This window comes from Durio zibethinus, chromosome 5 (assembly GCF_047325235.1).
Source record: "Durio zibethinus cultivar Kanyao isolate XHJ-2024 chromosome 5, ASM4732523v1, whole genome shotgun sequence".
NCBI classification, from domain to species: Eukaryota; Viridiplantae; Streptophyta; class Magnoliopsida; order Malvales; family Malvaceae; genus Durio; species Durio zibethinus.
Window position 1 is genome coordinate 33,688,049 of NC_143166.1, and position 16,933 is coordinate 33,704,981.

Here is a 16,933-nt window from a genome sequence, read left to right on the forward strand (position 1 = left end):
TGGCTCATCTCATGATTCTTTGTGGATTAATTATAACAATTTTTGAAATCCACATCATATGCTGTTGCCAGACAGCCTGTATACCTTTTTATAAAAATTACGTATTTATTCATAAGTAACTCCAAATTCAATTTCGCTTATTTCATTGGAAAGTAGACTCGATAAGCTTTCCAAACATATATGGCTTAAACTGTAAATCCTTGTATAAAAATTTAGGGAAATTTCGTAATTCCCCCTTACTGCTGCTACTAGGCAGCCTGCACCTCCTTAGGTAAAAATTAGATAACTCTTCATAGGGAACTCGAATTCGACTCCCGTTTATTTCATTAGAAAGTAGATTCAACATGCTTTCCAACCATATATAGTAATCATAGTAGTATTTAACCCTTTAATACAGAATATAATCTTAATTCATCACTACAAACACATGATTTATATAAGAATTTATACGAAACAAAGATTTTCCTTTCTATTCCTATCAAATTTCTGTTTCAACAATAAATTCACATTACCAACTTTCTCAACACTTAACTTGACTCTAATTAAAGTCTAAATCATCTGCCCAAAGAAGGATAATAGAAACCCTAAAATTTTAGGGTTTCTCGATTATAATTTACACTTTAAGACTTAACCATCAATACTCCAAAAATTAAAAAAGATTATTTACTCACCTCTATCAGATAATTTCTCCTTGTAGATTTGTTCTTTCCTTCACTTGGAATCCTTCAATTGATCTATTTTTTATAAGAAACATATGAGAAATAAATTTTTGTTTTTATTACGATTAATCGTCGACTGAAAACTAAAAAGTTAACTCTATTAATAAAGAATTTGAATTATTTATCAATAAGTCTTCTGCACTTCTCATTCTTTATTAAAGAGTCTCCCACTTATAAAAATACTTAGAATAATCTTTTTTTTTTTTTTTTGGGTATTACATATACACCACAAAGTGACCTTTCTCGACAATTGATGATATGTTGCATCTGTTTGTGTCAACATACCCAGTGGTTCTCGAGAATGTGATTCTTTTTCTCTTAACTGCAGCCAATTTTTGCCATTTCTTGCCAATTTAATAAGCTTCTTAGCACTGATCATCTTGTTGCCTTTGTAAAACAAGGGAGAATATTTTAGGACAAGAGAAGAAAGAGAATGTAAAAACCTTAGGAAACTGAAAAGCTTTTGTTGTGCTGCACTGATGAAAAAACATAAATTGGGTGAATATATAAACACAAAGGTCCCAAGAGCAGTCCTTTGAATGAAGCAACTCAGTGTCGGGACTACAGGGAAGCAAAACCGTGTGGTTCGAAAATTTGAGCGATCATTTGGGACGTCACCTGTTGGGCATGTATGGAAGGTAATGGTAAGTGGTCCAATCTTTTTTTCGACATCAAATTTATTTGGTTTTGGCACAACAGGCCATGTGCAAGACCAGGCATCGTAGTACAATCCACATGTTCTGGATATATTACACAACAAGAAAAAGTTGTGGTTCTAGTTTACTGAACTCTGGATTGATGGGATTTTATAGTTTCCGAAACAGGATTTGCCCCAAAAGAGTGAAACGTCTTTATCTCCAGGCTGTTATGCTTTTAGATATCTCAAATTGTAATCTGCTTCACATTGATCTGTCTGTTAATGGCTTCAAGAGATTGCTAACAGCAGAGGTCCTGGTGGTCATACTTTCTGTACTGAAGGCTTTGAATTGTAGGGTTGGATATGGTTGCATTTTACTTCAATCCAATGCCCAGATAATAGGCTTGAAAGCTTATGTGTACGGTACGTGCCGCTTAATTTGTGTAACTTTATAAATTAGTCCTCCCTGTAGAAGTTCAGCTGCTTTTTGCTTGATAGGTTCAATAATTGGTTATACATAAAAAAGTTATCTGCTTTCTGACTGAGATATCTTCATGCAACTAAGCTTTTATCCATCTCTTATTTTTCACCCCTGCTTGGACAAGTTGAGTCATAAACAAAGTAACAAATTAAAATTTGTTTCCTTGCCTTTTAATTTTTTGCCTTCTAAGCTCATCAAAATGTGTAAGGAAGTTTCAGAATGCAGCTTCTTTGGGGAGTAAAAACTAGAGCTTGATTATCTCCTTGAGAAAAAAATATGTTAAACATGGCAGATATGTTTTTTTGTTCAATTCCTGTATATTATTTGGTATGAAATTGTTGACTAATATTGTAGATAAGAAGTAATTGCCCTGTCAAGATCCAAGAAACTGAACATGGGAAACAAAAATTCTGACTTTTAGAATTATATGCTTTAATCGACAATGGTGTGGATCAATTACAAGAGAAAAGACAAAAATTTTGCTTCAGAAGCTCCATATTGGCATCTGTTGGCTCGTTTCTTGCTGATAAAGATATGATGATGAGCTACGACCTCTGGCTACAGACAGGGGCAATGCTTTCTCCATGTCTTTACTTGGTTTCCTTTTGATCAAAGCAATTACACATTCCATAAAGGTTGCATCACAAGGCAAGATGAGAAGCCCATTGCCTGGTAGTCCAAACTCTTCTTCTGCCAGGTTGAATAGCTCCATGACGATTTCGTTCTTGAGATATTCCAAAGGAAGCACAAAGCGCTTCTGATCCACACTGTATACAACAAAGTGACCCTTCTCCACCACTGATGATGAGCTGCAACTTTTTATGTCAGCATCCTCAGTGCTTCTTGGTAATGTGATTCTTTTTCTCCTAATTGCAGCCATTTTTTGCCAATTTTTTGCTAACTTGATAAGCCTCTTAGCACTGATCATCTTGTTGCTTTTGTAAAACAAGGGAGAATGTTTTAGGACAAGAAAATGAAGAGAATGTAAAGATCTTAGGAAATTAAAAAGTTTTGTTGTGCTGCACTGATGAAAAACAGAAATTGGGTGAATATATATACACAAACGTCCCAAAAACAGTCCTTTGAATGAAGCAACTCAATGTCGGGGCTAAAGGGAAGCAAAACCATGTGGTTCGAAAATGAGAGCGATCATTTGGAACGTCGCCAGCTGGGCATGTCTGGAAGTTAATGGAAGTGGTCCAATATTTTTTTCAACATCAAATTTATTTGGGTTTGGCAGAACAGGCCATGTGCAAGACCACGCATCGTATTCAACCCACATGTTCTGAATATGTTACACAACAAGAAAAAGTTGTGGTTCTAGTTTATTGAAATCTGGATTGATCGGATTTATAGTTTCTGAAACAGGATTTGCCCAAAAGAGTGAAACGTCTTTATCTCCGGGCTGTTATGCTTTTAGATATCTCAAAATGTAATCTGCTTCACATTGATCGTCTGTTAATGGCTCCAAGAGATTGCAAACAGCAGAGGTTTTGATGATCATACTTTCCGTACTGAAGGTTTTGAATTGTGGGGTCGGATATGGTTGCGTTTTACTTCAATTCAATGCCCAGATACTAGGCTCGAAAGCTTATGTGTGCGGTACATCCTGCTTAATTTGTATAACTTTATAAATTAGTCCTCCCTATATAATTCAGCTGCTTTTACTTGATAAATTTTATAATTGGTTATACATAAAAAAAGTAACTACTTTTTGACTGAGATATCTTCATGCAACTAAGCTTTTACCCATCTCTTATTTTCATCCCTGCTTGGACAAGTTGAGTCATAAACAAAGTACAAATCAAAATTTGTTTCCTTGCCTTTTAACTTTTTGGCTTCTAAGCTCGTCAAAATGGGTAAGGAAGTTTCAGAATGCAGCGTCGGTGGGGAGTACAACTGTAGTTTGATTATTTCCTATTGAGAACAAAATATGTTAAACATGACATATATTTTTGTGTTCAATTCCTCTATATTATTTGGTATGAAATTGTTGATTACTATTGTAGATAAGAAGTAATTGCCTTGTCAAGATCCAAGAAACTGAACATGAGAAACAAAAATTCTGACTTTTTGCGTTGTATACTCCAATCTACAAAGGTTTGGATCAATTACAAGATGAGAAAATAAAAAACTTTTGCTTTAGAAGTTCCATATCGGCATCTGTTGGCTCGTTTCTTGCTGATAAAGATATGATGATGAGCAACGACCGCTGGCTACAGACAGGATCAATGCTTTCTCCATGTCTTTACTTGGTTTCCTTTTGATCAAAGCAATTACATATTCCATAAAGGTTGCATCACAAGGCAAGACGAGAAGCCCACAGCCTGGTAGTCCAAACTCTTCTTCTGCCAAGTTGAATAGCTCCATGACGATTTTGTTCTTGAGATATTCCATAGGAAGCACAAAGCGCTTCTGATCCACACTGTATACAACAAAGTGACCCTTCTCCACCACTGATGATGTGCTGCAACTGTTTTTGTCAGCATGCCCAGTGGTTCTTGGTAATGTGACTCTTTTTCTCCTAATTGCAGCCCTTTTTTGCCATTTTCTTGCTAACTTGATAAGCTTCTTACCGCTGATCATCTTGCTTTACTTTAAGTTTTGTAGGAAAGAGTCTAAGATGAAAGAAAATAGAGGGAAGTTTTAGGTCTTAGAACTCTGATTTCTGAATGCAGTTGTTGTGTTGGATATGAGGCAATGGAAATGGGATAATATATAATCACAAGGCCAGAGACTGTCCCTTTAATGAATTAGTAGAATGCTGGTATTCCTGGGAAACAAAGCCATGTGATGTGCAGATATGAGGTGTAACCTGCAAGGTGGGCATGTTTGCTTTTCTTGGATGATGAGCCCAACAAGGTGGACCATAGAAGTACATGCAGACATATCGTTATCTATCTGCCAAGTGGTTTAACAACATTATGGTCCAGTACTGCAATTATGTTGACTGATGATCAGTTGATCAAGATTCCAACATACCTTTAGGATCCTGTTTGGATGAGATTCATTAATCGAAACAGCAATAAGAAACCTTCTCTCAAGCAAATTGCCACCTGTTTCTTGTCTCTCTCAAATCCAATCGGTTTCATGACCTTCCTGTTACTTATCCATGGGATAATCTCTTCCATGTAGTTGTGAAGCTGGTAGGATGTAAAGCCATGTGAATATTGAAGAAAAGAGGTGGTTATACTTGCATGTGTGTTTGTTATCTACAAACATGAAGCAACAAAAACTTAAATGGTAGGTCATTGTAACTTGTTTGTTATGCATTTTGTTTATTTCCATTGAAACACCATTTATTATTGCTTTCTAAATGATATCACCTTGACCCTAGAATGTAAATAATTTGTCTCATTGAGCATCCTAGTAGTTAATAAATTCTGGTGGCTTCAAGTTCCAACTGAATCATTTTATCCTGGCAAACATGTCATGATGACAAGCAACTCATTCAAAATTGTTACAAGTCTGTTGGGAGCTTGTAGAAGCAGCCAGATGAGGTGCATACTGCATAAAATAGTTTTAGGAGGAATATAAAAGCTTAACCTCTTTGTGTTTGCACTTTACACTGATATTTTTGAGACAGTTGCAATAAGACACATATGCTCATGTTAACTAGGAAAGTTATTCCTGTAGAATGAATTTGTGCTTTCAGTACAAAACATTTTTTGCCGAAGAAAAACTATATACCATGTAGAATAATATTGCTGTTGCATTCCATTGTAATTTAAGTATTTTAGAGTACAACTTCTATATTACACTATGGTAGTTTCAATCATTACATGATTCAACTGTGATCTGTTCAGTATCCACAAACAAATGAATGTTGGCCCGTCTGTCCTTGATGGAAAGAAGCGCAAAGGGAGTAGCGACCAGGAGAAATGGAACTAAGCAGAGCTTTCTCCAAGTGTTTATCCAAGCCTTGTTGGACAATGAAGACTATGTATTCCAGCAAGGCTGAATCGCAAGGCAACTTTATAGGATCATGACTTGATAGACCAAATTCCTCCTCAGACAGCTTTAAGAGTTCAACAAATATGTTATTGCTGAGATATAAGGACACAACATGGCGCATCTGATCTGTGGTGTAGATAACAAAATGACCTTTTTCAGCCACCGATGATTCATCAACGCTGCCTGCAATAGCTTTTGCATTAGATGTCCCTGGTAAAGAAATTCTTTCCTTCCTCATGATAGTAATTTTTTGCCACTTCTTTGCCATTCTGTCAAGTTTCTTGTTTCTGATCATTCTGGCTGTACTCTCTCTCTTATAAACGTATGTATGTATGTCTTGCCAAAGAACCATGAAACTGGTATTCTAATTTCTATTTGATAGATTGAAGCAATCAATTTGTTACTTCACCTATGTATATACATCCAGGAATGAGGAACAAAAATGTTCCTTAACTTGATTTTCCTACCGTCAAGAATTCCAATGCAAAAGTATAGTTACTGTTTTTCGGAGTCGACATCATGCATTGCATTGATATAAGCTAAAGATTCACAGGAAAGTTTGAATGATTGGATCTACCTTCAAAGCGATAACTAAAATTTGTTCCCACATGTTGGTTAAAACCTATGTACTGTTACTGTTGGTCGTTCAATCGGAAAAAAAATGATTCCATTTTGCTTGTGGCCGCCTCATGCTTTAGCATGTTCTGCTTATAGGGTATATTGACATATATGTGAAGTGATAATCGATGCAAGCCGTTAACTAGTGATGTTGAAATTAATTTTATCTTCGTATGAATGCTCAAATACTGAGGTAAAAGAGGAACCAAGGAGATTTCAAACAAGAAAAAATTCTTTGAAAAGTTCTCTTCTTTGTACCTTCATTTGCTCTGTCCATATCACTTTGTCGAGGATATTATCATATGATGGAAATTCTGTTCCTTAAAAGAATGGCCGGTTCCCCTGCATCTCACTTGCCATTAAATGTAATCACAAGAACAAACTGAACTAGCTTAAAATAGAATCAAATTATTTGGAATTCTGCTTCTTGACGTAAATAGAGTGGAGCATTTTATTTGTGTTGGTTACAGATCTTCTACCACTTTACTGGGCCAAATATTAAAATCATGTAATCTGATTGTTTGATGGTGCAAATCAGTTGAATATATTTTCTGTCTAGCAACTTGGCTACCCTCTTTATGTCATAACAGCCAGTCTTTGGTAGGCCTTATACTTCTAATTAGAGTATAAGTTCACCTTCAGAGTGTTATTGGTGGTCAAAATTATTAAACTGTCTCAAATTAATAGAAATTGACCCATAATACCTGCTCAGTCATGAACTCTGCTATCTAGCTCCATTTGGCTATCCAAGTGCACAATCATTAGCTGTGATTAGATCATAATAACTTCTAAAGATTATTGTCACTGATGCTAGAAAAATATCATGTAAGGATGCTGGATCTGTGGATATCGTTTTAGAATAAAACTTGCTGTTTTCAGTGCAACATAAAGCAAAGGAAGTTAATTTCCTCACATGTTTTAAGAGCTGCATGTTTATCAAGGAGACAGGCAATAACTGATATTAGTTATCAAGGATGTCTATTGCATTTTACAAAGTTGCTATGAGTTTACAGTGAAACATCTTTTGGTAATAAACTATGATACTTTGAATAATTTGCACCTAAGACAAGTTTTTTTTTTTCTCTATTATCTTTCGTAACCGGTATTGTTACAAGAATCAAAGCCAATTCACTCAGAATCCACAAACAAGTGACTGTAGATCTGCATGTCGTTCATTGAAATAATTATCCCCTGAGCATCGATAGCTAGTAATGGAAGGGAGCACTGCTCTCTCCAAATTCTCAGTTAATCCTCTTTTCGAAAGGGAGAGAATGTAATTCATGACAACTGAATCACATGGTAATATTATAGGTCCATTGGTTGGCAGTCCAAACTCCTCTTCAGACATCTTGAAGAGTTGTCGAAAAAGCTGTTGCTGAGAAACGCCAGGGGAATCACAAAACGTCTCTTATCCATTGTGTAGATAACAAAGCAGCCTTTATCAACCAGTGATGATTTATTAGAATGATTTGTAGCAGCCATCTTTCTATTAGTCCTTGCTAAAGTAATTCTTTTCCTTCCAATGCCTGCTATCTTCTGCCACTTTCTTGGCATCCTGATAGGCTTCTTTGTGGTAATCATGCTCGCTTACTCTATATTTTCTGGATGGAAATCTTCGAGTAAGTAAAGAAGGAGGTTGATTGGTATGCGATTGCTAGAATCAGTCCGCCATTTATACAGGAGGAAAAAAAACTCCTTTCTATGCTGGCCTTGATTACATGTTTTGAGAATTTCAATGCTGAGGCATGTAATTATTTCTATTGGAATCTATGTTTGCAACTTTGCATGTGATTCTTTCGATGCTGGTTAAGTTGACCAGTAAGAAGCAAAACCGAATCATATCTTTTATAAATTTAACGAAATAACATGGTTTGTTAAAATCATGTATTTTTTTGATTCAAGGCCTGCGGTTAAAACTAAGTAAACAATAAACTTGGAGATGACTGCAAAAAAGTGTCCTGGATTTGGAGCTTTACCTAGATGACATCCTTGAAGAAATTAGGAACACCATCACTAATTGACAGATTATATACAAGGTCAACGACCATGTGCTTTGTTGTGGTGGAATATTTAATGTAAGATTGTAATTAGTTGGATGAAGAAACTGAAAAACAGAAGGACATGTGGACCAACAGAACAAGAAAAAAGAAATGCACTGAAAGGTTCTCTGCTACTACCTTGGTTTGGTAAGTGAAGTCAGTCCCTATCAGAGTTGGTTACTTTGCAGATATACTTTACTTACCGAGCATGGTTAATAGACTGCAATATGTTAGATGGTCTTCACAAATCACAATTTCCCTTCTTTTGATGGTACACTGCATTTTCAATTGCTTCTTTCTGCTACTAGCTAAAGAAATACAATATAATGATCAACCGTGTGGTCTGTTTGTAGAGTATTGAAATTTTAATTCTAATGACTAGAGTTCAATCCATATCAACCGCAAGTACCTAAAAAGAAATACAATACAGGTAACTTTCCTTCTTTGTTTTTTCCAAAAATGCTAGCTGAAACCAAGTTACTTTGATGCTTTATTTTTATTCCGTCTTGGGGTTGTTTCAGTCAGAACCCTCAGTTGGGCCTTGGTCAGCCCGTTTAATTGCTGAGAGATGGGCTTGTCGAAGTAGAATACAAAAGTAAGCCTGATTTAAACATTTAATCAGATTATGATATTTTTAAAGGTTTCCTTGTCTGATGGTTTTGTTACAACCACCATAAGAATAAGTAAGATAGGCCGAGCAACTTACAGGTGGAAGAGGAACTGATATGGTATTCGATCTAGATAGGCCCAAGTTCTTGCTTTCATACCAGCATTTGGTAAAATCTTTATTGGAAATTCAATCAAAAGATCATACAGGAAATCTTGCATCTACTGGACCTAAATAATAACATTATAATAATAAATTAAAAAAAAAAAGGCTCACTGACTTTTTGTGTTTAAAGTGGGGAGGCATGTTGAGCTCATCCTCATCTGGTACATCATATTTGCGGATCTGAGTGCTTAAACCAAGATGTGCCATAAGAAGGGCAACATGAGTAAGCAGCTCTCCGCCATGCCTCAATTGTTGAGCATTTTCTTCCCAAGAACAATGACTAGCAGCATGAATCATCATCTCCATCCACAGCTTACTAATCATTTCCCATTTCTCTTCGTGATCCCACCGATGCTCAGTGACAAAACTTTGCAATGCCTGGGTAAACTTTTTCCCACCACTTATCACTTTGATTCTATAAATTTCCTCCAGAAAATCATCACGCTCAAGCACCGCCGAAGTAAATGCCTTCCTGACATAGTCTATTTTTCTCATTTTTTTGGTGATGTCCTTTCCTGGGAAAAATTTGTTGGCTTGGGTGTAGTTTTCTTCGTTTATCACTTCGCTGAACCCTTTAGGTAGCATCAATGGACGGACGAGGACGAGGTACATCATGTAATAAGACAAGGACTTGGCAATTTGGCAAAATGAACCCAGCGTACCTCTTCGAAATCTGTCAACATCATCGTAGAAAACAAGGTCTGTAGCAAAATGCCAAATAAAAATGCGTTGAGTAAAATCTTTTATGTCCAGTTTCAAGTTCTCACGATCAATAGCTAGTTCATCTAACATATTTTCACCTTTACCATTTAACAACTTCTCGAGATCTTCACGTCTGAAACCCTTCTCGGCCCACTTCCTACGTCTCTCTTCCAGATGAGAATAGATGAATTGCTTCAATTTACAATCAACAATCTTCCAATTGGTATGCCCATACTTCTGCAGAAGATTACCTGTGTCAAGAATCCTAACTGCATCCTTGAACTTATTTGTCTTGGCCTCGACGTAATAATTTATTAGATTGTGTTGCGCCATTGATTTGATTGCCATCCTGGGTTCAACGGATAAATGCAACTTCCAACCAACAACCTTGGAGTACAACTTACGTACCTTGTTTTCAGGAATGGGCAAACGGACCATTGCCCAAGTAGAGAAAGGATGCATTATGAATGAATATATGTCGAGACAAATAGCCCCCAGCAGCAGCAAATACGTAACGACAATGTCGATTTTTGCATGCACACTCTTTTCCACGATTGCTGAGAAAGCAATCAGTGAAGACACAGCAGACAGAAAGCAGAAGGAACGAAGACAAAAACTGAATTTTGGCTGATTGTTTCGTATGGGCCTCTTGGTGTAGAGCAAATCGTAAAGGTATCTCAGTTCAGTCCCTACCAATTTGAAGGCTTGTTCCGCAGATTTAGACTTGATGTAAACCATGTCATCGTAAAATTTTGCGGAAAGCTCAAATGGGAGGCCAAGAAAGAGAGGCTTGAAAATAATGAAGGATGAATAAGCTTCACGGAGCAAGTTGAGCTCAGAAACATTGGCTTGGCCTTCAAAACAACGGTTTATTGTGGATTCCGACGGCCCTATTCTGATCCATTTTTCTCTGTCTGATAGCTTTTCTTTTAGAAGGGTACAAGGAATTTATGAGCTGCTGAGAGCCCATATCCTTTCTCCATACTTGAAAACTCCAGCAATGAATATCGGAGCAGCCATGAAATTGAGGTCCGTGTCTTATCGAAACCTTACGTAGATGTAAATTGCCTCTACAACTTGGAACACCATGCCTAGGAAGTGTCTTAACCACAGCTCTCCAAGGAATAAGCTGTAATGTTGTGAGGGCTGCCAGGATGCCACAAAAGGAAGGGCGTCCAAAATACAATAAGGCCATTTTTCAGATTAACATCGCTCCTAAGAAGGGTACTCAGCACAAGAGTTGCTACCCAATCTGCTGACAAATACACTAACTATACAGTTATTGCAACATAAGGCAGTTTTTTCCTAATGTATACTCGTCGAAAATTCCCAGATAAGCGGAGAAGAAGCAGAAGAATAAGGCTGATAATAACCATCAAGCGAAGCTCCCATTCAGCCCAAAACTTTGTTGTAATTTCTCTAAATATTTTCTTCAAGACCGAATTCTTGAGCTCTACGTAGATGAGAGACAAAGCAACTGAAATTTCAAAAAAGTTTTATGTAATTAATCATCAATGTTCTTGATCATAATCAGAAATTTACGTCAATATGTTTTATAATATTGCACTTACTTGTAAGAAGCATCACTACTGCTAACTTTGCCACTAAATGCTTCCAAGCTCTTATCCGATATTGCTTATAGCTCAAAAGCACATCGAGCGCCTGCAAGAATTGTAACCTGGTTAATGCAATTGGGTGAAAAGCGTTTCAATTTTTTTTTATTACTTCAGAATTAATAGACTTGTATAGCTGATTAAATAGAAGAATAATAATGAATCCCAATTTTATATTAGTTAATTTATTCAGCTATCTTTAACAATTGATGTTTTATAAAATTGGGATTCAAATACCCGCCGTACGTGCAATCTAAATTAGGGTTTCTTTTGTAAAAAGAGAAAAAAAAGAAGAATAATAATTAAGCAATAAACAGATAAGAGCAATTTCTGGGAGAAATAATGTATGATTGGTCTCTAAAGGAAGAACTATTTGTAGTTCTAAACCAATAAAACAGGTTTCAATTGTTAACTCGCCTGAATCTTTCAAGTTACAGACAATGAAAGTAAAGAATTAAAACTTTAAGTGAGACAGAAATTTCATTACTCTCAAGAAAAGAAAAAGAAAAAGGCCACCCAACCATTGCATTTTCCATGGATTCTGCTTTTACCAAAGGCCGAATTAATTCCACCTTAAATTAATACTTTGGGGTTGCCTTTTGTAGTCTTCACAAAATGAGAATTTGGTAATTAATTCATATCTCAAAAGCAGAGAATGATCAATTAAGACTTTTGACATTGATGCACAAAGCTTTTACTGTTTTTACAATTGGCTATACAATTGAGTGGTGTGGAAGCAAAGTTAAGGATTAATATTGGAACATAATCTCAAAAGTTATAATTTAAGATTAAATTGTAAATATAAATCTCATGTCAATTAAATATGATATATCTTGATGTTTAATAAAAAGAATTAATTAAACTTTTAATACTTAAATTTTGAAAAAAAAAATACAAATTGATGTTGGGCTTAGTTTACTTCATGTGAAGCTGACTTAAAAGTAAAGTCCATTCACCAAAAACTTTTTAAGCTTTTCATGTTGAATTATAGAATTTTAAAACCTTATATATAGTAATATTACATGGCTCAGAAAAAAACAAAAGAGGTGTGGTGGCAATAAAGAAAAAAAAAAGATTTTGTGCAAATTCGATCAAGTGATTTGATCAATGTCAATTTATGATTTAATTGAACTGAAATTTTATCAGTATATTCATGGTTAATTATTCTTCAGTTTGAACAGTGAAAATCGAATTTCAAGTTTTTTACCTTATAATTTTGTAGGTGTTTGTTAATTTTTAAATTTAATAAAATCCCTAAATTTAGCGAGATTTCTTCAATTTTTTCTTGCAAGATTTTTTTATCAAGATTGTTTAATTTTAAGATATTATGGTTACATACCTTTAATTTTTGTTAGAAAAAAACTTTATATTCTCATTATTTTGATAGTGAAAATTATTTGTTGTTACTCATAATTTTTGCTCTTTATTTTGGGAAAGTTTTTCACATAAATTGCTTGTATTCTTATACTAGTGGTTTGAAGATTTATTTATTAGCTCTATTTGTTTGATTCCTAGATTCGCAAAAGATGTATAATTTAATTTTTTTGCTATCTAATATATTTGGTTTGAATATTATTTGAGGTTATTTTATCTGATCAATTGATACATAAAAAAGTAAATTGTATAATTTATATCTTGAACTTTCAAATTATGTACCACAGTAACTTAATCTTTAATCATTCTAATCATATAAGCTTACATATGCGATATTAGATAAATATTATCAAATTATGTGCTCATCACACATACTATCAATAATTTCTCAATATAAATTAAAAATATTTTTTTAATTAACTTTAATCGTAAAAAATGTGTAGGATCAATTAATCATCTTTTCGTCGTGTGATATTCACATAAAGGTTTTTATAAAATATTTAATAATTTTATTCAACAAATAACATGCAAATAACAAAATTATACTTGGTAGATACCATAAAGATGAGTTAAATTAATAATATTACAATTTAGATTAAAACGATATATTATTTGAAAGTTCATTATGCAAATTGTATATTTTATCTTTTAAATACCAGTTTGTATGTTTTTCTAAAGTTTTTAAATATTAAAAGCATAATTAACTCAAATATAAAATAAAAGATCTCTTTGTTGATTATTTTAAGTGAATGTCCATCTTACAAATTTAACATGGACATCTTTTTTCTTCTCTGACTCTTCCAAAATTAAAAATAATCTCACCTTATTATGCATACAACCATTGTTAAAATCATAGGTACTTGATTTCCTCACATGTTTTAATAGCTGCATGTTTATCAAGGAGACGCGCATGATTTTAATTCTCAAGGATGTCTATTGCATGTTACAAAGTTACTTGGAGTTTACAATGAAACATCTTTTGGTAATACACTATGATACTTTGAATAATTTACACCTAGAAACATGCTTTTTTTTTTTCTCTATTATCTTTTCGTATACCAGAATTGTTTACAAGAATCAAAGCCAATTCACTCAGAATCCACAAATAAGTGACTGTTGATCCGCATGTTGTTCATTAAAATAATATCTGATGAGCAGCGATAGCCAGTAGTGGAAGTGGGAACTTTTCTCTCCAAATTCTCAGCTAATCCTCTTTTCACAAGGGAGACAATGTAATTCATGACAACTGAATCACATGGCACTGTTATAGGTCCATCAGTTGGCAGTCCAAACTCCTCTTCAGACATCTTGAAGAGTTCTCGGAAAATGCTGTTGCTGAGAATCGCCAAGGGAATCACAAAACGTCTCTTATCCGTTGTGTAGATAACAAAGCAGCCTTTATCAACCAGTGACGATTTATTAGAATGATTTGCAGCAGCCATCTTTCTATTAGTTCTTGCTGAAGTAATTCTTTTCCTTCCACTGGCTGCTATCTTCTGCCACTTTCTTGCAATCCTAATATGCTTCTTTGTAGTAATCATGCTTGCTTACTCTATACGCTGTGGATGGAAATCCTAGAGCTAGTAAACAAGGAGGTTGATTGGTATGTGATTGCTAGAATCAGTCTGTTATTTATACAGGAGGTACAAAAACTCCTTTCTATGCTGTCCTTGATTACATGTTTTGTGAATTTCAATGCTGAAGCATGTAATTACTTCTATTGGAATCTTTCTTTGCAACTTTGCATGTGATTCTTTCGATGCTAGCTGGTTAAGACCAAGGGAATGCCAAGAGTGAAACTTGGAAGACAAAGAAATTTCGATGCTGTAAATTGACCAGTAAGAAGCAAAACCGAATCATATCCTCTACAAATTTAACGGAATCACATGGCTTGTTAAAATCATGTATTTTTTTATCCTAGGCCCGCGGATAAAACTAAGTAAACAAGAAACTTGGAGATGACTGCAACAAGGTATTCTATACATGGTCAACGACCATGTGCTTTGTTGTGATGGAATATTCAATTTAAGCTTGTTATTAATTGAATGAAGATACTGAATAACAGGACATGTGGAACTAACAGAATAAGAAAAAGGAAATGCACTGAAATGTTCTCTGCTTCTACCTTGGTCTGGTCAGTGAAGTCAGTCCCTAACAGAAGGACTGCATTTTCAATTGCTTCTTTCTACTCTAGCTAAAGAAATACAATACAATGATCAATCCTGTGATCTGTCTGTAGAGTACTGGATTTTTAATTCTAGTGATCAAAGTTTAATCCATAGCAACCACGAGTAACAAAAAAGAAATACAATACAAGTACTACAAATAACAGTCAGATTTAGCCCTAAATTTACTAATTTGATTTCCCTGAGTAAAATTAAGGTGATGATTATGAAGCAAGAAGATTTGGTTGTTGGAACTCTTTGGTTTCTCCTCTTCTTGAAAAATGAAGTTGCTTTACCCAAAAAAAAAAAAAAGTAAAAAGAGCCCAAAAGTTAGCACCTTTGCCTTGATCCTGAGGGACAGAAGATGGAATCACTTCTGTTCAAGTCAGTTACATATTTTGTCCCACTTCATGTAATTAAATGATCACATTTCACATATTCTTGATGGATGGAGGGAGTAGCAAGCGGAAGTACAGATCCATTAAGCGGTGCAAAGATAAACTGTCCCATAGACCCCAAACAGGCTTCCCTTGGCTTGAGTTAAGAAGCAAACAAACTTTTACTGCAACCAATTTATGTTGCGAATCCACAAAAAATTTGATCATACAAAAGGAAAGCCATTCTTCTAGTTCCATTTTTCATTATTCGGTAACACAGTTCATGAAACAGTATAGCAAAGGGAGAGCCATCAACTTTAATTATCAAAAGTGATAGTAATATTACACTTAACATAAATAGTTACATTTTTAGACTGAAACATCATTGATAACCATTCAATCATTTACAAAATTCCAAGACTATATACATTACTCAGAATCCACAAACAAGTGACTGTTGATCTGCATGTCCTTCATGGAAAAAAGTAGTACTACATGATGAACAGCGATAGGTATTAAGGGAATTGAGCATAGCTTTCTCTAAATCCTTGGCTAAACCTCGTTGGATAAGCAAGACTACATGGTTCATGAGCATTGAATCACATGGCAACAATATAGGTCCATCACTTGACAGACCAAACTCCTCTTCAGACATCTTCAAGAGTTGGAGGAAGATGCTGTCGCTGAGATACTCCAGGGGAATCACAAAATGCCTCTTATTTGTTGTGTTGATAACAAAATGGCCTTTATCAACCCCTGATGGTTTCTTAATAGCCATTGTGTTACCGAGCCTTGATGCAGTAATTATTTTCCTCCCAATGTTAGCCTTCTTCTGCCACTTTCTTGCCTTTCTGATAATCTTCTTTGTGTTAATCATGTTGCTTGCATTGAGAATAGAGGATTTATGACTTCAAGCCAGAAGTGAGAAATGGTAATTTGTGTTGACAGGAAGAAAAAGGAGTGATATAATTTATATAAAAAGAGCGAAAACAACTTAATTTGTAGCTTTCTTTCTGTAGTGAATCTCTAAACTTTACTTCCATTCAAATTGATGTTTGCATGGACATACTTTCACATGTTCCTCGGCGGAGATCCTTCTTTTCTGTCATGTGGCTTAAGGACACAGCTGATGCTTTTGATTCTGCTTACTTGTAAATTCCATTCTAAAAAACCATAAGAATATAGATATAAACTACACAGTGAGATCCACTATTAAAGGGAGCTTTTCCTTTTTTGTTTTTTCCGAAAATGCTAGCTGAAACCAAGCTACTTTCATGCCTTATTTTCATTCCCTCTTTTTTTGGTTGTTTCTGTCAGAACCCTCAGTTGGGCCATTGTCAGCCAGTTTGATTGCTGAGAGATGGGCTTGCCGAAGTGGAATATAAAAGTAAGCCTGATTTAAACATTTAATCATATTATGATATTTTAAAAAGTTTCCCCATCTGATGATTTTGTTACAACCGCCATAAGAAAGAGTCTGTT

The 16,933-nt window shown here is 34.9% G+C and overlaps 1 protein-coding gene and 6 pseudogenes across 3 annotated transcripts; 1 reads left to right on the forward strand and 6 right to left on the reverse strand.

Annotated features, from left to right (window-relative positions):
* The first annotated feature begins 945 nt into the window (after positions 1-945).
* Positions 946-6,183, forward strand: LOC111282653 (uncharacterized). Of its 2 annotated transcripts, none has more exons than XM_022870837.2 (4): positions 946-1,779; positions 2,192-4,341; positions 4,440-5,080; positions 5,644-6,183. In XM_022870837.2, exons 1-2 carry the CDS (start codon positions 1,422-1,424, stop codon positions 2,200-2,202), a joined length of 369 nt encoding a protein of 122 aa, XP_022726572.1. In that variant the 5' UTR covers positions 946-1,421; the 3' UTR covers positions 2,203-4,341; positions 4,440-5,080; positions 5,644-6,183. The 2 variants fall into 2 exon arrangements, with proteins under 2 accessions (XP_022726572.1, XP_089617428.1); XM_089761302.1 differs by having other exon boundaries at positions 4,516-5,080.
* LOC149518938 (auxin-responsive protein SAUR68 pseudogene) lies at positions 2,233-2,765 on the reverse strand (annotated as a pseudogene). Its single transcript, XR_016342406.1, has one exon. The product of XR_016342406.1 is annotated as an auxin-responsive protein SAUR68 pseudogene (transcript).
* On the reverse strand, positions 3,980-4,440 carry LOC111282651 (auxin-responsive protein SAUR67 pseudogene; annotated as a pseudogene).
* Positions 5,344-6,143, reverse strand: LOC111282650 (auxin-responsive protein SAUR61 pseudogene; annotated as a pseudogene).
* A 1,034-nt stretch (positions 6,184-7,217) lies between the features above and the next one.
* Positions 7,218-9,081, reverse strand: LOC111283122 (auxin-responsive protein SAUR68 pseudogene; annotated as a pseudogene).
* Positions 9,082-14,001: 4,920 nt separating this feature from the next.
* On the reverse strand, positions 14,002-14,459 carry LOC111283192 (auxin-responsive protein SAUR68 pseudogene; annotated as a pseudogene).
* Positions 14,460-15,884: 1,425 nt separating this feature from the next.
* LOC111283109 (auxin-responsive protein SAUR68 pseudogene) lies at positions 15,885-16,528 on the reverse strand (annotated as a pseudogene).
* Between the last annotated feature and the right edge of the window lie 405 nt (positions 16,529-16,933).

What these genes read in the sequence shown, in the direction of transcription:
- LOC111282653 (XM_022870837.2), top strand. Translation starts at nt 1,422, where the DNA reads ATGTGCAAGACCAGGCATCGTAGTACAATCCACATGTTCTGGATATAT.